The 20,918-nt window shown below is 53.2% G+C and overlaps 2 protein-coding genes across 3 annotated transcripts in view; both read right to left on the bottom strand.

The window, feature by feature from the left end:
- Positions 1 to 230: 230 nt before the first annotated feature.
- On the bottom strand, positions 231 to 15,399 carry ZNF554 (zinc finger protein 554). 2 transcript variants are annotated; one of them, XR_010153515.1, is made up of 6 exons: positions 15,144 to 15,399; positions 12,138 to 12,210; positions 6,834 to 6,960; positions 3,504 to 3,695; positions 962 to 2,321; positions 231 to 561 (listed from the first exon to the last, which is right to left on the bottom strand). XR_010153515.1 is itself a non-coding variant. In XM_016937023.4 (5 exons), the coding sequence occupies exons 1-5, from the start codon at positions 15,194 to 15,196 to the stop codon at positions 1,150 to 1,152; spliced, it is 1,617 nt and encodes a 538-aa protein (XP_016792512.2). In that variant the 5' UTR covers positions 15,197 to 15,399; the 3' UTR covers positions 231 to 1,149. The 2 variants fall into 2 exon arrangements, 1 of the variants encoding a protein (XP_016792512.2); XM_016937023.4 differs by having other exon boundaries at positions 231 to 2,321.
- A 4,929-nt stretch (positions 15,400 to 20,328) lies between these two features.
- THOP1 (thimet oligopeptidase 1) overlaps positions 20,329 to 20,918 on the bottom strand; it is a 31,582-nt gene continuing 30,992 nt past the window's right edge. The window contains exon 13 of the mRNA XM_024351908.3: positions 20,329 to 20,792. Within this exon, the coding sequence (XP_024207676.1) occupies positions 20,631 to 20,792 (162 nt within the window). The 3' untranslated portion in view covers positions 20,329 to 20,630. The remainder of the gene's footprint in view (positions 20,793 to 20,918) is intronic.

Raw genomic sequence — 20,918 nt, 5'->3', positions numbered from 1 at the left:
AAAATTTAGCTGGGTGTGGTAGCGGTGCACATGTGTAGTCCCAGTTACCGGAGAGGCTGAGGTGGGAGGACTGCTTGAGTCCAGGAGATGAAGGCTGGCTACAGGGAGCTATGATCACGCCACTGCACTTCAGCCTCAGCAACAGAGTGAAAACTTGTCTCAAATTAACCCAGAAAAGAATATTAAAATAAAAACAATGAACAATGAAATAAAAAGTAAAGACACAGAAGTAGTTAAGAAACAGAACACCTTTTGTTTAAGCAACTAAATTAACAGGTGATGGTTCTTGGCAAGATCCCATCCATGATAGCATTCCCGTCCACCAATCTTTTCCGAAAGTCTGGAGCTTACTGGACATAGTGTAATGGCAACTCCTCCCACTAAAAGGCCCCATCAGGCTGGGCACAGCGGCTCATGCTTCTAATCCCAACACTTTGGGAGGCCAAGACAGGAGGATGCTTGACCCCAGGAGTTCAAGACCAGTCTTGGCAATGTAGCAAGACCCCAACTCTATAATTTTTTTTTTTTTTTTGGAGACGGAGTCTCGCTCTGTCGCCCATGCTGGAGTGCAGTGGTGCAATCTCGGCTCACTGCAAGCTCCACCTCCCAGGTTCACACCATTCTCCTGCCTCAGCCTCCTGAGTAGTTGGGACTCCAGGTGCCTGCCACCACGCCCGGCTACTTTTTTGTATTTTTAGTAGAGACAGGGTTTCACTGTGTTAGCCAGGATGGTCTCGATCTCCTGACCTCATGATCCACCCGCCTCAGCCTCCTAAAGTGTTAGGATTACAGGCATGAGCCACCGCACCCTGCCTCCCACTCTATAATAAATTTAAAAATTTGCTGGGCATGGCGGTGCACACCTATAGTACTAGCTACCTGGGAGGCTGGGGTGGGAGGATTACTTGAGCCCAGGAAGCTGAAGCTGCAGTGAGGTATGATCACGCCACTGCACTCCAGCCTGGGTGGCAGACTCCATCTCAACAACAACAAAATATAAAAATGCCCATTCTCAGAGCTTTCTTACAAGAAGGTGAGAAGGTGACATAAACCCACTTCTTTTCAAATTATCCATCACACCAGGGCAAAAGATAACCACATGTATGTGTCAGAGTACTAAAAAGTGGCTTACAAAGCAGCGTGCAATTGCTAACATCCAATAAGATGTCTGTTCTGGTAGAACGCTTTCCCACAATCAATAATTTTATAGGTTTTCTGGCTGCTGTGAGTTTTCTGATGTGTGACAAGGGATGAGCTCTGGCTGAAGGCTTTCCCACATTCCTGACACCTGTAGGGTTTCTCTCCAGTGTGAGTTCTCTCGTGCCTCACAAGGGAAGACCTCTGGCTGAAGGCTCTCCCACACTGCTTACATTCATAGGGGTTCTCGCCCGTGTGAGTTCGCTCGTGCTGGTTGAGAGAGGAACGGTCGCTGAAGGCCTTTCCACATTCACTGCATTCGTAGGGCTTCTCTCCGGTGTGTGTCCTCTTGTGCAAGATCAGGTAAGAGCTCTGGCAGAAGGATTTCCCACAGTCTTCACATTTATAGGGCTTTTCCCCGGTGTGAATCCTCTGATGCTGAGTCAGCGATGAGATCCTGTTGAAGGCTTTCCCGCACTCGCCGCACGCGTAGGGCTTCTCTCCAGTATGAGTTCTCAGATGGCGCGTGAGGGTGGAGCTGTGCGTAAAGGCTCGCCCACACTCCTGACACTCGTAGGGTTTCTCCCCCGTGTGAATTCTTTGATGTTCGCTCAAAGAATGCCTCCGGTTGAACACCTTCCCGCACTGGTGGCACTCAAAGGGTTTCTCTGCCATGTTGATTTTGTTGTGGATAGTCAGGGCCATACCGTGGTTCAATGACTGCCCATTTTCCAAATACACAAACATCTTCCCCCCGTGTTGAATAAAGTGACTGTTCTGGCGGATGGCATTTCCACATTCATTACTTTCACAGGGTCTCCGATCTGCATATCCCAGCTGATGGTGGCTTAAGACTGGATCGGATGCCAAGCTTGTAATATCTAACTCGCTGCCACACAACTGGTTCCCTTTAGAGCTTCCCTGTGATAAAACAAGGGCTGGGCTCAGATTACCATTTTCCCCAAATCCATGCCATGCAGTAGCCTTCTCCTGAGGAACGGCCACTACGTGAAGGGATGCCTTTTGGCTCAAAAGCCCCTGGGGGTCTTCATGGCTGTCCTCTAATTGCTTCCATCCCCCATCTTCTCTGATAAGCTTTATCATATTTATACCACTGGCTGGTTCCTCCTGCAAAGCCACCTTCTTGTAAGTTGAGTCTTGGTTTCTTAGTACAGTCATCCAATCTGAAATAAATTGAGGTGGAAACCATTTTTTTAGAAGAAGAAACAGCTACTTGAAAACCAGTGGGACAGAAGTCCTTCTGACATCTACAAGGCCTGTGTGGATTGATGTTCAAATATCAACTTTGAACATGGGGGAAGGATGGGAAAAAGAGAGATGGTGGCAAGGAAGGCCACTGAGGATGAGATGCAGCAGTGGAAGATTGACAGTGATGGGAAAAGGCAGGGAAACATCAATGCAGAAAGAAATTACTCTGTAGGCCAGGTGCAGTGGCTCACACCTGTAATCCCAGCACCCTGGGAGGCCGAGGCAGGTGGATCACCTGAGGTCAGGAGTTTGAGCCTGATCAACATGGTGAAACCCTGTCTCTACTAAAAATACAAAAATTAGCTAGGCGTGGTGGCGCACACCTGTACTCAAGAGGCTGAGGCAGAAGAATCGCTTGAACTTGGGAGGTGGAGGTTGCAGTGAGCCGAGATCACACCACTGCACTGCAGCCTGGGCAACAAGAGCGAGATTGTTTCAAAAAAAAGAAAGAAATTACCCTGTTAAGCTGGGAGAATATGTCTGGCAGAGAGAAAGAATTATCAAGAAAGCAAAGAGGGAAGAGACAACTAGAAACATAGGCAAAATGGCTTCAAGAAGAAAATGGGGGGAAAAAATAGAAGAAAATGGGGCCAGGAGTCATGGCTGATGCCTGTACTCCCAACACTTTGGGAGGCTGAGAAAGGAGGATCGCTTGAGGCCAAGAATTCAAGACCAGCTTGGGAAACACAGTGAGACTCCATCTCTGAGAAAAACAAAATAGCTGGGAGTGATGGCATGTGCCTATAGTCCCAGCTGCTCAGGAGACTGAGGCAGGAGGATCACTTGAGCCCAGAAAGGTGAGGATGCAGTGAGATATGATCATGCCACTGCACTCCAGCCTGGGCCACAGAGTGAGACCCTGTCTTAAGATAAATAAATAAAACAAGAAAATGGGATACTCTTTTCTCTGTACCCAGAGAGAGGTCATGTAAGGTAGTAAAGAGAAGGAGAAAGCTGCCAGAAAATGAACTGAAGGTGTCCGAGAAAGGGATCTTGGCATTCTCCTTACAGAATCAGGGCCTTGTGAAGAGCTCTCTGACCAATGTTTCCCACGATGCCACTGCCATCCCAATGGTTTCTATCTGCCTGATTCTCACCTGAACAGGAGGCTTGAGGAGTTCCTTTTTCCTCCATCCACAGGGCTTCTCTTTGCTCCAAGTGGGAAGAAGCCACTGGTTGAAAAAGTAAATACCCCGTCCATGAGGAAAGACTAGTGACTTGTGAGGTTTGTGCTGGGGAAAGTGGACCCTCTTTAATACCCACATCAGTACATTGGTTCTTCAAGCCTTCTGAAAAAGACAAGAGTATACTTGAGAGGTAGCACAAGATAATGATTTTATTTTCTAGTTTAAAAATTACAGATCTGTGCCAGGCATGGTGGCTCACTCCTGTAATCCCAGCACTTTGGGTGGCCAAGGCAGGCGGATCACCTGAGGTCAGGAGTTTGAGACCAGCCTGGCCAACATGGTAAAACCCCATCTCTACTAAAAATACAAAAATTAGCTGGGCATGGTGGTGCATGCCTGTAACACCAGTTACTCAGGAGGCTGAGGTGGGAGAATCACTTGAACCCAGGAGGCAGAGGTTGCAGTGAGCCAAGGTCGTGGCATTGCACTCCAGCCTGGGCAACAGAGCAAGACTCAGTCTCAAAGAAAAAAAAAATTACAGATCTGGTTGGGCATGGTGGCTCACACCTGTAATCCCAACACTTTGGGAGGCCCAGAGGCAGGTGATCACTGGAACACAGGAGCAACATGACAAGACCCCGGACCTACCAAAAAAAACCCAAAAACAAACAAACAAACAAAAAAAACTAGCCAGGTGTGGTGGTCTAAGCCTATAGTCCCAGCTACCTGGGAGGTTGAGGTGGGAGGATCATTTGAGCCCTGGGGAAGTCAAGGCTGCAGTGAGCTGTGATCACACCACTGCACCCCAGGCTGGGCAATGAGAGTGAGACTCTGTCTCAAAAAAAAAAAGGGTGGGTGCGGTGGCTCACACCTGTAATCCCAACACTTTGGGAGGCCAAGGCGAGTGGATCACGAGTTCAGGAGATCAAGACCATCCTGGCTAACACGGTGAAACCCCGTCTCTACTAAAAATACAAAAAATTAGCTGGGTGTGGTGGCGGGCGCCTGTAGTCCCAGCTACTCCGGAGGCTGAGGCAGGAGAATGGCGTGAACCCGGGAGGCGGAGCTTGCAGTGAGCCGAGATCACGCCACTGCACTCCAGCCTGGGCAACAGAGCGAGACTCCATCTCAAAAAAAGAAAAGAAAAGAAATGTCCAGGATAGGCAAATCCATAGAGATGGAGAGTGAATCATGGTTACAAGGGGCTGAAGGAGGGGCTGGGGAAGGAGAATTTAATGGGTACAGAGTTTTGGTTGAGGATAAAAAAGTTCTGGAAATGGACAGTTGTGGTGGCTGTAGTACATGCTGAATGCATTTAGTGCCACTGAACTGCACACTTAAAAGGGGTGAAAAAGGCACATTTTATGTTTATATAGAGATATATAGATAGATATGTGTGTGCATATATATACTTTTTTTTTTTTTTTTGACAGAGTTTTGCTCTTGTTGCCCAGGCTGGAGTGCAATGGCACGATCTCAGCTTACCGCAACCTCCACCTCCTGGGTTCAAGCGATTCTCCTGCCTCAGTCTCCTGAGTAGCTGGGATTACAGGCATGCGCCACCATGCCTGGCTAATTTTGTATTTTTAGTAGAGACAAGGTTTCTCCATGTTGGTCAAGCTGGTCTCTCAGGTGATCTACCCCGCCTCGGCCTCCCAGAGTGCTGGGATTACAGGCGTGAGCCACCGCTGTATATATATTTTTTGAGACAGAGTCTCGCTCTGTCGCCCAGGCTGGAGTCCAGTGGTACGATCTTGGCTCACTGCAACCTCTGCCTCCCGGGTTCAAGCGATTCTCATGCCTCGACCTCCCAAGTAGCTGGGATTACAGGCGCCTATCACCATGCCCAGCTAATTTTTGTATTTTTAGTAGAGATGGGGTTTTGCCACATTGCTCAGGCTGGTCTCAAACTCCTGGCCTCAAGTGATCCACCCACCTTGGCCTCCTAAAGTGCTAGGATTACAGACATGAACCACCACGCCCAGCCTACATTTTTTATCACAGTAAAAACTTTTTTTTTTTAATGATGGCTCTTTACCTTGGCAGAAAGAGTACAAATGCTCTGTGATATGGTTGAGCTGTCTCCCGACCCAAATCTCATCTCGAATTGTAATCTCCAATCGTAATCCCGTGTCAAGGGAGGTACCTGATGGGAGGTGATGAGATCATGGGGGCGGTTCCCCCATGCTGTTCTCGTGATAGTGAGTTCTCATGAGATCTGATGGTTTTATAAGGTTTCCCTGCTCTCTTCCCTCTCTTGCTGCCTTTTGAAGAAGGTGCCTGCTTCCCCTTCTGCCGTGATTGTAAGTGTCCTGAGGCCTCCCGAGCCATGTGGAACTATGACTCCATTAAACCTCTTTTCTTGCTTTTTTTTTTTGAGACGGAGTCTTGCTCTGTCACCCAGGCTGGAGTGCAGTGGTGCAATCTTGGCTCACTGCAACCTCTGCCTCCCGTGTTCAAGCAAGTCTCCTGCCTCAGCCTCCTGAGTAGCTGGGATTACAGGTGCCCGCCATTTTTAGTAGAGACAGGGTTTCACCACGGTGGCCAGGCTGGTCTTGAACTCCTGACCTCAAGTGATCACCCTTGTGATCCCTAAGTGCTTGGATAACAGGCATGAGCCACCACGCCCAGCCTAGGTGGTACTCTTTATAGCAGTGTGAAACGGACTAAGACACTCTGACTTTGTTCCCAAGGGGAATCAGAGAAGTTATCTATGCCTGAGCTGAGACATGCAATTGCACTGCAGCTCCAGCTATCACGTACTGAACAAGTAAGGTCATCTGTTCTCAGAGAAACCAGACCACGAAAGCCACAAAACCAGGACCCATGTCTGTCTTACTTACCAATGAATCCCCCATTCCCAGCATGGTGCCAGACACATAGTAGATGCTAGATGACATGGTTTGGCTGTGTCGCCATCCAAATCTCACCTTGGATTGTAATAATCCCGACATCAAGGGTGGAGCCAGGGGGAGGTAACTGAATCATGGCGGAGGTGGTTTTCCCCATACTGTTCTCATGGTAATGAATAAGTCTCACGAGATCTGACGGTTTTACAAATGGGAGTTCCCCTGCACAAGCTCTCTTGCCTACCGCCACGTAAGATGTGACTTTGTTCCTCATTCGCCTTCCACCATGATTGTGAGCCCTCCCCGGCCATGTGGAACTGAGTCCATTAAACCCCCTTTCCTTTACAAATTACCCAGTCTTGGGTATTTCTTTATTAGCAGTGTGAGAACAGACTAATACACCAGATAAATGTGAATCAATGAACACAGGAATGAGTGATGCTTGCCTTACCCAGGGAGACCACGTTCCTGTAGTTCTCCAGCATCACCTCTCTGTACAGGTTCTTCTGAGCAGGCTCCAGCAACTCCCACTCCTCCTGGGAGAAGTCCACGGACACGTCCTCAAAGGTTACTAATTCCTAGAATATCACAGCAGTTCTGCTCAAGATGGGTCCATCGCCACCCACGTTCATGGGAGGAGGGGTGAGGTTGGTGGCACCAGGGAAGTTGAGAAAGGTCAAGGTGCAAAGTCCAGAAGTCAGTTTCTACTAGCTGCCTTGTGGGTGCTTGTCCTTGGCTTAAAATCAGAGGGACATACAGACCCTAGGCCCACCATCAACACAACAAGGACGACCAGCACACAGGTCTGGATGAAACCTTTTGCCCATTTCTTATTGAATTGGTGATTCTAAACTCTGGATCTCTGAGCCTGACATTCCCATGTGAGAATCTCCCCCTGCTGATTCTGAAAATGAATGGATGTCATGGATATGCCACTTGCAAGTTATGGGACTGCAGGTATATTGCTGACCTATCCAGGACACAGCCTCCTCATCTGTTCAATGGAAAGAAGAATTTTATCCAAAGTGTGTGGTCGTGAGGACTAACTAGTTAATATTAGTCACAGCATTTGCTATTGCCATAGTCAGAAGACTGAGAAGCAATACCCAACAAAAAGCAGGATGGAACAGGACCTTCCTCAAAACTCACAGTTATTAGAGATTAGTTCTCTTTGCTTCCATGACTCAGAGTTACACATTACAAGGCATGGACAATGTAAGAAGAGGAATCTGCAGCCAGTCGCGGTGGCTCACACCTGTAATCCCAGCATTTTGAGAGGCTGAGGCAGGCGGATCACGAGGTCAGGAGATCGAGACCATCCTGGCGAACACAGTGAAACCCCATTTCTACTAAAAATACAAAAAAATTAGCCGGGCGTGGTGGCGGGCGCCTGTAGTCCTAGCTACTCGGGAGGCTGAGGCAGGAGAATGGCATGAACCCAGCAGGCGGAGTTTGCAGTGAGCCGAGATCACACCACTGCACTCCAGCCTGGGCGACAGAGCGAGACTCCGTCTCAAAAAAAAAAAAAGGGGGGGAATCTGCTACAACAACCTTGACCCACTGAAATATGGCAAAAGCTTTGTTGTTTCAACATATGAAGGGGCTGATGAGTGTTTAGGGCCTGAATGGCTATCCAGGTAATCCATGGTATAAAACAGCACGTAAGCTGGTATCTGCTGTAAGATGTAAAAGTTGGCTGGGCACCGTGACTCATGCCTGTAATCCTAGCACTTTGGGAGGCTGAGGCAGGTGAATCACGAGGTCAGGAGTTCGAGACCAGCCTGGCCAACATAGTGAAACCCCATCTCTACTAAAAATACAAAAATCAGCCAATCGTGGTGGCACGCACCTGTAGTCCCAGCTACTCGGGAGGCTGAGGCAGGAGAATCGCTTGAACCGGGAGGCAGAGGTTGCAGTGAGCAGAGATTGTGCCACAGCACTCCAGCCTGGGTGACAAAGCAAGACTCCATCTCAAAAAAAAAAAAAAAAAAAAGTTACTGGCTGGGCACGGTGGCTCACACCTGTAATCCCAGCCCTTTGGGAGGCCGAGGCAGGTGGATCACCTGAGGTTGGGAGTTCGAGACCAGCCTGACCAATATGGAGAAACCCCGTCTCTACTAAAAATACAAAATTAGTCAAGCGTGGTGACGGGTGCCTGTAATTGCAGTTACTCGGGAGGCTGAGGCAGGAGAATCGCTTGAACCCGGGAGGCAGAGGTTGCAGTGAACCAAGATCGCACCACTGCACTCCAGCCTGGGCAACAAGAGTGAAACTCCGTCTCAAAAAAAGAAAGATGTAGAACCACTTCTAGCACCCGAACCATATGCATACAGGAGGCACCCCGAGCTTTCAATCCCAGCCTTAAGGGCCCTGTATGGACTCGCTTCAGTCCACCCCTGTCTTATGCCTTCACCTCTCCCTCTTCAGTTGCATCCTGGAAAAAAAAAACAAACTCTTCTGACTTTGCTCACACTGGTAATCCCAGCCCTTTGGCAAGCCAAGCTGGGAAGACTCCGTTTGAGCCCAGGAGTTCAAGACCAGACTGGGCAACACAGTGACACCCAGTTTCTACAAAAAAATTTTAAAATATTTTAAAAATCCCACTCCAGGATGTGCCTATAATCCCAGCACTTTGGCCTTTGAGGCCAGGAGTTCAAGACCAGCCTGGCCAACATGGTGAAACCCTGTCTCTACTAAAAATACAAAAATTAGCCGGGCATGGTGGCGAGTGCCGTAATCTCAGCTACTTGGGAGGCTGAGGCAGGAGAATCGCTTGAACCCGGGAGGTGGGATCTCAGCGTGAGCTGAGATTGTGCCACTGCCCTTCAGCTTGGGCAACAGAGCCAAACTCTGTCTTAAATAAAACTGCAGAGGGCGGGCGTGGTGGCTCACGCCTGTAATCCCAGCACTTTGGGAGGCCAAGGTGGGTGGATCACCTGAACCCAGGAGTTCACAGCCAGCCTGGGCCAACATGGTGAAACCCCATCTCTACTAATAATACAAAAATTGGCTGGGTATGGTGGCACATGCCCATAATTCCAGCTACTTGGGAGGCTGAGACACAAGAATAGCTTGAGCTTGGGCGGCAGAGGTTGCAGTGAGCCAAGATCGCACCACTGCACTCCAACCTGGGCAACAGAGCAAGACCCTGTCTCAAAAAAAAAAACAAACAACAAAAACTGCAATCATGTTATGCTCAGTGAGAGAAGCCAGACACAGAAGGACAAAGCCTGTGTGGTTCCACTCCTAGGAGGTTCCTAGAGTTGTCAGATTCAGAGAGACAGAAAGTAGGATGGGGGGTACCAGGGGCTGGGGAGGGGGACAGGGAATGAGTGTCTCATGGGGACCGAGCTTCAGTTTGGGAAGAGGAGGAAGTTCTAGAGAGGAGGGTGGTGATGGCTGTCCAACTTAATGCCATTGAGCTGTGCACTTGAAAACGGCTAAGACGGTCAAGTTCATATGAATTTCATGTGTGTTTTATCAACGGCTAAGACGGTCAAGTTCACATGAATTTCATGTGTTTCATCAATGGCTAAGACGGTCAAGTTCACATGTATTTCATGTGTGTTTCATCAACGGCTAAGACGGTCAAGTTCACATGTATTTCGTGTGTGTTTCATCAACGGCTAAGACGGTCAAGTTCACATGTATTTCGTGTGTGTTTCATCAACGGCTAAGACGGTCAAGTTCACATGTATTTCGTGTGTGTTTCATCAACGGCTAAGACGGTCAAGTTCACATGTATTTCGTGTGTGTTTCATCAACGGCTAAGACGGTCAAGTTCACATGTATTTCGTGTGTGTTTCATCAACGGCTAAGACGGTCAAGTTCACATGTATTTCGTGTGTGTTTCATCAACGGCTAAGACGGTCAAGTTCACATGTATTTCGTGTGTGTTTCATCAACGGCTAAGACGGTCAAGTTCACATGTATTTCGTGTGTGTTTCATCAACGGCTAAGACGGTCAAGTTCACATGTATTTCGTGTGTGTTTCATCAACGGCTAAGACGGTCAAGTTCACATGTATTTCGTGTGTGTTTCATCAACGGCTAAGACGGTCAAGTTCACATGTATTTCGTGTGTGTTTCATCAACGGCTAAGACGGTCAAGTTCACATGTATTTCGTGTGTGTTTCATCAACGGCTAAGACGGTAAAGTTCATATGTATTTCGTGTGTGTTTTATTAACGGCTAAGACGGTAAAGTTCATATGTATTTCATGTGTGTTTTATCAACAGCTAAGATGGTAAAGTTCATATGTATTTCATGTGTGTTTCATCACAGTTACAGAAATATTCTTTCAGGTAAAGAGGAGGATGCCTTCCTGGGCAGCACTGCCTGCTCTCCAGGGGAAGGTGCTGGATCCCACCTGTTGATGGCAGTGGTTGATGCCATCATGTCAGCAGCAGCAAGGAGGTGCCACCGGGGCTGCACACTCCATGGAGCTAGTGGGAGCCCTGTCCTCCTGTAGCTGTGGATCCGAGCCTCCCTGTGCTCTTGGGGGACCCGAGAAGAGGCAGGATCTGCCCTCCTGGGTGCAGCTGAAGCTGCCAGACCCGCAGCTGCAGACCTGGGCCTCCCACTCCAGGAAGCAGGCAGGAGCTGGAGACAAGTGAGAGCCCTGCCTCCTCCAAGTTGGCGAGGCAGGAGCTCCTGGGTGCAGCCGTGGCTGTCCTCCCAGGCGCAGGACCCAGGCATCTCGGCAACCTGCACCCTCAGGGGTCTCAGGAAGGACTCCCTAGTCCCTGCAGGTTCAGGGGTGTCTGCTCCCACTGCCTGGCCTCTCTCAGAGTGGGGGTTGGGGCCAAGTCCCAGGGCCATGAATGGCAGCAGGAGGCAGATTAATTCCTGGGCAGAAGGGGGTGGGTCCCCAGTAAGGCCCCACCTTCAGGCCAGGGAGGGCCTGAAGACTGGGGGCCAGGCTGCCAGTCCTACAGACCAGAGTGGGGACTCATGGTGCCTCTTTCGACCCTCCCATGGCCGCCCATGAACCAGTCGGCACACACTTCCTCCCCTCTGAGGTCCATAAAAGCCCTGGGCTCAGGCTTAGCAAGGCAGAGGACGGCCAGAGGACAAAGAAGGCAGAGAGATGACAGGATGGGACCGGACGACCAGCTGCAGAAAGGAGTACCCTCTCCGCTGAAAGCTGCAGAGACGATCTGCCGGCAGAGAAGAGCTACCATCCCTGCTGAGAGCTTCAGAGAGGAGCTACCGTCCCTGCTGAGAGCTTCAGAGAGGAGCTACCGTCCCTGCCGAGAGCTTCAGAGACCTGCAGAGACGTCCGAATGACTTGCCTGTGGAGAGGAGCCACCCTCTCCTAGGCCTCCTCTCTGCTGAGAGCTGAACACGACCAGACAACATGCCAACAGGGAGGAGCTGCTCACTCCTCTGAGCTGCTCTAACAGTAAATACAACTCTTCTTCACCCTTCACTTGTCTGCATACCTCATTCTTCCTGGATGCAGGACAAGAACTTGGGCAAAGGTACCACAGCCACAGAGGTTTCCAGCCAGAAAAACTGACACCCCAGGGATCCTGTAATACTGTCTCCTAGGGAGAGGCTGTGCTCAGTCCCAATACTGAGGGTCACTCTTTACACTTGGGAGCAGCATGAGTACCTCATCCCACACACCACTCCTGGGGAATTCTCTGAACTTTCACATAGCAAGGGGTCTCCTCTATCGAGGACTGAGTTTCTGGTGGGACTGTTCCCTCTCGATATACTGGGTGCCCTTTGGGAGAATGAGGACATCTCACCTGGGACCAGCGGGGCAGGTACCCAGCAGCCATTCTCTCCTCTTGGGAAAAGCAGGTTCCTGGGCAGGCAGAGCTGTGGGGAGGAAAAAGGCGCTGCGAATACCAGATCCAGGCCAGTCCCCAGATCCCAGAGCCCTTGGCCTGGAGAACCTCCATCTGCTTGAAGGGGCCCCCATACACAGAGGGAGGTAAACTGAAGCCAGAACCCAGGACTGAGGCCAGGGCTTGTGTTTTTTAAGAGATCGGGTCTCCCTCCGTTGCCCAGGCTGCAGTGCAGTGGTGCCATCATAGCTCATCTCATGGCAGCTTCAACCTCCTGAGCTCAAGCTATCCTCCTACCTCAGCCTGTGGCTGGAACTATAGGCACCACCATGTCCGGCTAATTTTTTGTACTTTCTGTAGAGATGGGGCCTTGCTATGTTGTCCCAGGTCTATAGCTCCTGGGCTCAAGGGATCCACCTTCCTCAGCCTCCCGAAATTCTGGGATTAAAGGTGTGAGACGCCACACACATCCATGGCCAGGGGTCTTAAAGGCCCCATTTTATGGATGAAGGTCCTGAGGCCCTTGGAAGCAAACAAGTTTACAAAACACCCAGGCTCCATTAGGAAGTGAAGCGCTCCATGCATTTCCTGAGGCTGTTTTCACAAGGTGCCAGTAACCCGGGGGCTTAAAATAACAGGGATATATCCTTTCCCAGTTCTGGAAGTCTGAGATCAAGGTGTGGGCAGGGCTGTACTCCCTCCGAAGGCTCTAGGGAAAAGCTCGGGTATGGTGGCTCATACCTGTAATCCCAGCACTTTGGGAGGCCGAGGCGCGAGGATCACTTGAGCCCAGGAGTTTGAGACCAGCCTGGCCAACATGGTGAAACCTCGTCTACTAAAAATACAAAAAAAATAGCCAGGTGTGGTGGCACATCCCTGTAAACCCAGCTACTCAGGAGGCTGAGGCACGATAATTATTTGAACCTGGGAGACAGAGGTTACAGTGAGCCAAGACTGTGCCACTGCACTCCAGCCTGGGCAATGGAGCAAGACTCTATCTCAAAAAGAAAAGATAAGGAAAAAAAGAAACAAAAGCTCTCAGGAAAAATCCTTCCGCCTCTTCCAGCTACTGGGGGCATGACTATTGTCCTTATAAGAGAAAGAGACAGCTGGACTAGGTGATTCATGTCTGTAATCCCAGCATTTTGAAAGGCCAAGGCGGGCAGATCACGAGGTCAGGAGTTCGAGACCAGCCTGGCCAACATGGCAAAACCCCCGTCTCTACTAAAAATACAAAAATTAGCTGGGTGTGGTGGCGTGCACCTGTAATCCCAGCTACTCGAGAGGCTGAGGCAGAATTGCTTGATCCTGTAGGGTAGAGGTTGCAGTGAGCCGAGATCGTGCCACTGCACTCCAGCCAGGTGACAGACCGAGACCCCATCTCAAAAAAAAAAAAAAAAAAAAAGGAGAAAGAGACACAGGGAAGAAGGCCACATGATGATGCAGGCAGAGCCTGGAGTGATGTGGCCCCAAGCCAAGGGACACCAACTATGGCAGGCCACCCCCAGAAGCTGGAAGAGACAGAGAAGATCCTCCCGCCAGAGCCTTCAGAAGCACCACGGCCCCACCGCATCTTCATGTCGGGCTTCTGGCCTCCAGACTTGTGAGAGAATAAATTTCAAGCCTCCCCCTGCCCCCCGGTTTGTGGTGCATTGTCACAGCAGCTCCAGGAGGCTCATGTAAGAACCAAAGGCGCCGGGTGCAGTGGTCACTTTGGGAGGCCGAGGTAGGTGGATCACCTGAGGTCAGGAGTTCGATACCAGCCTGGCTGGCCAACATGGAGAAACTCTGTCTCTACTAAAAATATAAAAATTAGCCAGGCGTGGTGGTGTGCACCTGTAATCCCAGCTACTTGGGAGGCTGAGGCAGGAGAATCACTGGAACCCAGGAGGTGGATGCAGTGAGCCGAGATCGTGCAACTGCACTCCAGTCTGGGCGATAGGGCAAGACTGTCTCAAGAAAAAAAAAGAAGAAGAAAAAGAAACCAACCTGTTTGGGTAGGGGAGAGTTCAGGGAGGTTGGGTTGCTAGACCAGCAGAAAGGTCAGCTGCCTCCCTCATTCCTCAACAGGGGTGGTGGGTATAAACAGAATAGACCCTTGCAGCCGCGCGCAGTAGCTCACGCCTGTAATCCCAGCACTGTGGGAGGCTGAGGCGGGTGGATCACCTGAGGTCGGGAGTTCGAGACCAGCCTGGCCAACATGGTGAAACCCCGTCTCTACTAAAAATGCAAAAATTAGCTGGGCGTGGTGGCGCATGCCTGTAATCCCAGCTACTTGGGAGGCTGAGGCAGGAGAATGGCTTGAACCCGGGAGGCGGAGGTTGCAGTGAGCCGAGATCGTGCCATTGCATTCCAGCCTCCGTCTCAAAAAAAAAAAAAAAAAAAAAAAAAAAAAAAAAAAAAAGGACCCTTGCTGTCTTATCACTAGGACCGCGGTGCTAACGTATAAGTGAGGTCTCTCCCTCAGGGCGCTGTGGACACTGGAGCCTGGGTCATTCTCTGGGCTGGGCAGGGTGCTGAGCTGCATCCCTGGCCTCCACCTACTCCATGCCAGGAACTGCCCCCAGTTATGACAACCACAGACGTCCCCAGACATCGCCTGGTGTCCCCTGGAGGGCAGGACCGTCCCTCGCTGAGACCCTCTGATGTGGCCTCACTGCAGTGCGAGCGTGGCAGCCCCTCTCTGCCTTTAGGGTAGAGTCAATGCGTCTTCTCCCTCTCCTTGCAGGCTGGGCCTCGGGAAGCTTATGCGTCTCTCACCCAGGGGCGTTTTCACAGGGCAAGGGCAGACCGTGCCATCCTGGGCGTTGGGGCCCTGGGCGAGCTGCCGGCCCCCGACCCTCCCGTGGGGACCCTAACGCGACAGGGTCATGCCCCGGCCACCCGGCCCCGCCAGACCCAGCCCCACCAGAGCCCCGGCAGGCCCGGCACGGAGGTCGCGGCGCGGGAGGCGGCGGCACTTACGGCTGAGCTGCCGGGAGCCGCGCGCGCCGACCCAGGTGGGCGCAGGTGACCATTGGGGCGTGCGCTGAGGCGCCAGACAGGGCCCCCGAGGCGGGAGCGCCCCGTGCAGGCCGGCTGGCCTCCCTTGCGTGTCCCTGGGACGCCTCCACCGCTCGGCCCCTCGGCGCTCGGAGCGGACGCCCCCCGCAGGCGCCCCTGAGGAACTCGCCGCAGCCGCCGCCACCAACCCCAACGCGCGCAGAAGTAAACTCGGCACTGCGCCTGCGCACCCCGAACCTGCGAACTACAAGTCCCAGCAGGCCCCGCAGCGCGGCGCTGGGCTCCTGACTCTCCAACCTGGGTCACAGCGCCGCCTCCGGGCGGGCGGCGTCTCCGCAGGACCGCGATGCCCCTGAGGCTGTTGGATCCACCCCGTGTGGTTCGCTGGAGTCCCCGGGCGTTGTGGGGTTCGCGGAGCCAATCCTCAAATCCCAGCTCCGTCGTTTCCCGGCGGCTTGCCATTGGATATTAATAACTACTATTATTTATTAAGCAAGTTATATAAACGTATAATGTATTACATACTTATTAAAATGATTGCTTAAGTAATTGTTGTTTGTTTTTGAGACTGAGTTTCGCTCTTGTCGCCCAGGCTGGAGTGCAATGGCGTGATCTCAGGTCACTGCAACCTCCGCCCCCTCGGGTTGAAGCGATTATCCTGCCTCAGCCTCCCAAGTAGCTGGGATTACGGGCGTGCACAACCACACTCGGCTAATTTTTTATATTTTTGGTAGCGACGTGGTTTCACCATGTTGGCCAGGCTGGTCTCGAACTCCTGACTTCCAGTGATCTGCCCGCCTCAGCCTCCCAAAGTGCTGGGATTACAGGGGTGAGCCACCGCGCCCGGCCACCTGTTCTTTGTTCTTCATTTTAAACTTTAACTTCCTCGTTCTTTTCGTCTCCTTGCCCCTAGTTTCAGTAAACAACCCCTCCTAGCCCCTATCACCTGCTCTGACCTTAGTCACCCTTGTCACCTGCTCTGACCTTAGTTATCCTTGGTCACCTGCTCTGTTCTTAGTCATCCTGAGTCACCTTTTCTGTAGCCGTCCTTCCTGCCAAACTACTCACCCCGCCACTCTGGCTCATACCCCTGCTCTTTAAAACAGCCAATCAGAATTAGCTTAGACTGTGCGGGCCAACCCTAGCCAATAGGGGAACAACACAGCAGTAGGGGTACCTGCGTCAGGGGTAAGAACCCCTTCTCCTCCCTCGTTCAGGTGTGCTAGTTCAGGCGCCGCCAACCCCGACTCGCGCAGAGGCAAACTCGGCATTGCGCCTGCACACCCTGAGCCTGCGAACTACAAGTCCCAGCAGGCCCCGCAGCGCGGCGCTGGGCTCCATCTGCCAGACGCACCCTTCTATAGAAGTAATATTGCCGTGCTGAGAAAATTAATGTTCGAGTGCTGTTTCTTTTGTGGCACCGAAAATTTATTTCTAACACTATAAACGTTCATAATATAGTCTCACTAATTGCATTAGTCAGTTCTCACACCGACTAAGGCATGGGCCACCACGTCTGACTAAATGTTTGTATTTTTTAGTAGAGACGGGGTTTCCTCATGTTGGCCAGGCTGGTGTTGAACTCCTGGCCTCAAGTGATCTGCCTGCCTCAGCCTCCCAAAGTGCTGGAATTACAGGTGCGAGCCACTGTGCCCAGCCAATAAAAAAATAAATAATAACTGGGAATTTATTGGCTCACATAACCGCCAAGTTCAGGGGCAGGTCCGGACCCCACCGTAAACTGGGTTGGAGGTGCCTGGACGATGTAGTGGGGTAGCCTTCATCACAGCCCTAGCGTCCTCTGGGTTGGCAGGCCCCACTCCAAGCACCTCCACGTGCCGACAGCATTCCCTCCTCCCAATTTCAAGTTCAGGGAAAAATAAAATTCTCTAATCTTTCAAACCGAGTCAGACTGGAGGACGGCACTGATGTAGGTGCTCCAAAATAGGTCACAAGCCCATCCGCAAACCAACGATGAGAGGTGGCCGGGGGCACAGGATGGCCTTTGGGACAGAGCTCCGTCTCCCTGACCTCAGGATGGGGCAAGAGGGAACACACAAGGGCAGTCTGGGGTCTGAAGAGGAGAGCATCACACCCGTCTGGTGCAGCCTGGAAAAGCCAGAAAGCTCTCTGCATGGCCACAGGGAGCCCAGTTCCCCAGGGAGCCACATGGGCAGCACCCTGGCCCCTAGCCCATGCTGGAACTCATCCCTGGGCCCCGTCTACCTGGAGACTTGAACCCAGACCTACTGCCTTCCAGCCCAGGGCTCAAACCACCCGCAAGCTGGCCATTAATCTCAGAATCGAACTGAGTTTCACAAAACATTTTGTCCCTTGAAGTAGGGACAGCCCTGGAGAGTGAGGCCCCTGTCCCTTTCAAGGCTGTGGCCTTCAGCCGGTGTTGCTCATTGGGGAGAGGAGGGAGGACGCTGGCTCTGCTCCTGAGACGCCCCGTCTGGGACACGGGGACAGTAACACAAGTCCCATGGGGAGGATGGGGACGACCGCGCCTGCCCAGCCTGCAGCATGGAGCCTGCCTACAACGGCCCCACTGGTATCATCCTTGAGAGGAGTGGGGCCGCTCGGGGCCACCAACCACAGAGATCCCAGCAGCTTCTCGGTTGGAGAAACACTTTGTGAAGGACCAAAATGGAACCACAGGCACAAAGCCTGGGGCGCGTGTGTTGGAGGCAGCACAGGCAGGGACAGGACTGTGGGGATGAAGAGCCAGGGACACCTGGGGACAGCCCACGGGGGCTGGACGGGTGACTGGGGAGGAGACCACTTCTGCATTCAGGTTTTGTCAAAAACCTAAAGAAGGAGAGTTTACAGAGAAACGTTGCGAAGATCACAAAACATACAGGTTCCAATATATATATTTTTTACGATTCTTTTTATTTCCCCCTTTTTTTTTCCACTGGGGAGCAGCAAGGGGTCAAGGAGAGTGACAACCTGGACGGGAAGGGGATGCTAATGCCACACTGTCCTCTGAGCCCACTGCTGGAGCCCTGAGTGGGGAGCATGGGGCAGAGGAGCCAGGAGACACAGCAGCTCTGCAGCCCCCTCCCTGTGATCAAAGCCCCCGCTCTGTCCTGGAGTGTTTGGGGAAACCCGGGTGCCCCCGGTGTGGGCATTTGGGAAGGCTCTGAGGACGCCCAGCTCCCTGGGGAACAGGGCCCTGGACCGAGACTCTGTGCTACTACCTCCACGTCCCTGGGTGTCCACAGAGCAGGGGACATGCTGGGGGAGGCGGCCCAACTTGCGAAGCACCGCGGGGGGCTGCTTGGGGCATCCGGCAACGAAGCCCGGTCGGTGACTTCCAGGGGAGCGGGGTGTGGACGGTCCAGGCCATCCGCCCACGGCCCAGCAGCCCAAGGCTGTGACCCCAGCTCTGCTGTGACGGGCCAGGCTGTGTGTGTGACAAGACTGTGATGGCCCAGGGCCCAGCTGGGGTGCTCTTGCACAACTGGGACTTGGCTGGGGACCAGGTGGAGGCCACCTGAGGGCTCAGGGCAGGGGAAGATGAGGGAGCCCCCAGACTTGCCATCTCCACCTCTGCCCAGTGCGGTCGGCTTTGCCTTCCAGCTTTTCTTTTCTGAACCCCAGGTATTTTATTATTATTGTTATTTTAGAGATGGTCTTGCTGTGTTGCCCAGGCTGCAGTGCAGTGGTGGGATCATGGCTCACTGCAGCCTCGACCTCCTAGGCTCAAGCGATCCTCCTGCCTCAGCCTCCCAAAAAACAGACCACAGGCACTGGCCCCACACCCACCAAACTTATTTTATTTAGAGATGGGGTCTTGCCATGTTGCCCAGGCTGGCCTCGCCCTCCTGGGCTCAAGCAATCCTTCCGCCTCAGCCTCCTGAGTAGCTGGGGCTTCAGGTGCAAGCTATGGGACCCGCTCTGAGCTGTGAGTATCTGAAACGTGACCGCTGTGGTGTTCCCACTTATGGATTCCCGCCTCGCGGGCATAACCCTCCTGGCCACAGGCTGTGCTGTCCCCACTTATGGATTCCCGCCTCGCGGGCATAACCCTCCTGGCCACAGGCTGTGCTGTCCAGCTCTGCAAAGACAAGACTCACCCCTTAGCCCCTAGAGTTGGAAAGACACAGAAGCAGGTGCATGGAGCAGAGCCAGGCGTGCGTAAGGTGCAAAGCAGGCCCCATGGCAGCGGCCACAGCCACACTGGCCTGGGCTGGGTGGGAATGGGACAGGAGGGGCTGAAGCAGATGGCACAGCCCTCGGAGTCCTGTCCAAATGGAGGTGAGGACGAGGCGGATGTCTGGCCACCCATAGGCCTCGGGAAGCAGGGTCACAGGTTCTGCTGACCAGCGTCTTTCGTGGAGGACTAAGACTGGGGAGGGACGCTCCCAGGGCACGAGGGGGGCTCCCGAGAAACTCACAGTCGCGGGAGAAAACATCAGAGCACTGGGACTGAAGAGACGGGGAGCATCCACTTGTCTTGCTCGGGAGGTGGGGACACAGCCGACAGCTATCCCTGAGGCATCTCTGAGCACTGTTGGAGGGTCCAGGAAGCGCCCCCCCGACCCTGCACCCCCGATCAAGACTTTGCCATGTTGCCCACAGCCAGGGGAGTGGGGCCGCCAGGGAGGGCAGGCACAGGCAGTCCCCAAGGCCATGAGGACGAGGGCCATGGCCGAGCTTCCAGCAGCTGCCCTGGTTCACCTGGTTCACTTGTGTCCAACAGGAACCCCCAGAGACTCTGCCTAGGAAGCTGGAGTGAGCCCGGCCTTCCCCTGTGGATGAGAGGGTGGGCAGCTGCTGACCCCCAGCCCCGCCCTGGCTGCCTGTGCGCACAGGGCCTGCCCTGACTTTCCGGACTCTCTGACCAGCGGAGCCTGGTCCTTGATGGCCAGAGCTGAGCAGGGAGGGGAGGGAATGTTCCAGAATGACGACAGGTGAGAAGCATGCAGGAAGCAGAAGTCTCTCAGACTCCCCAGGCCGGCCTGGCTGGCAGAACTGGTTCCCAGCCCTTTACTCCCCCACCCCCCGCCCCCACAAGGACCTGAGCCCCAATCCAGGGCCTGGTGTGGCAACAGCCCGAGGGCTGGACCCTGACCCACCGTCCCGCCGTCCTTGGACCAAAAAGCGCAGGAGCCAGTGACCAGGCCAGGGAGCCTCTCTCTTTTTCTGTTTCCTTTTAATGACCTCATTTCAAAGAAGAGCCGTCTCCTGACAAGGGACGTTTCCCAGGGAGGAGACGTGTTAGTGCAACAAAGACCAGGCCCTGGCAGCCACGAAAGCCCTCCAGATGCCTTGAGGACGCCACGACCGGGTGGGGACAGACAATGACAAGAGGCAAGACAGCCGCTCAGCCACCCTGCCAGTCCCAGGCACTGTGCCAGAGCCTGCCCCATCCTGGGCCGGGGGCTAAGGCACCAGGGCGGCGGGAGCGCAGGCCAGACTGGGCAGTCGCAGTGCCGGGCCTCAGCAGACCTGCGCCTCGGGCTCGCAGCCCCCGACCTGCAGCCCCTTGCTCAGGAGGAAGGCGTCCTGCTTGGGGTCACGGCCCAGGAAGCGCTTCAGCATGGCGCTGGCATCCTCAGAACCGCCGGGTCTCAGGATGCAGCTTCTGTAATCCATGCCGACCTGCCGAGGAGACAGGGCACTGTGTGCGGGTGGGGACCCAGGGAGGAAGGCAGAGGACCCCAGGAGTCTGCACACCCTCGCCTGGGGGGCCTCGGAGCAACCCCTTCCAGGCTCCCAGGGAGGCCC

Source organism: Pan troglodytes, chromosome 20, assembly GCF_028858775.2.
Source record: "Pan troglodytes isolate AG18354 chromosome 20, NHGRI_mPanTro3-v2.0_pri, whole genome shotgun sequence".
In the NCBI taxonomy this organism is placed as follows: Eukaryota; Metazoa; Chordata; class Mammalia; order Primates; family Hominidae; genus Pan; species Pan troglodytes.
This window is presented reverse-complemented; position numbering and strand designations above follow the sequence as displayed.

Bases quoted from the DNA above. Each gene is read 5' to 3' on its own strand.
- ZNF554 (XM_016937023.4), bottom strand. From the start codon at position 15,196: ATGGTCACCTGCGCCCACCTGGGTCGGCGCGCGCGGCTCCCGGCAGCT. The intron at 3,696-6,833 runs GTAAGGCAAGCA...TGTCTTTTTCAG, and splicing joins CAGGAACGTGGTCTCCCTGG to AAGGCTTGAAGAACCAATGT. The intron at 2,322-3,503 runs GTGAGAATCAGG...AATTTATTTCAG, and splicing joins TCCTCAAGCCTCCTGTTCAG to ATTGGATGACTGTACTAAGA.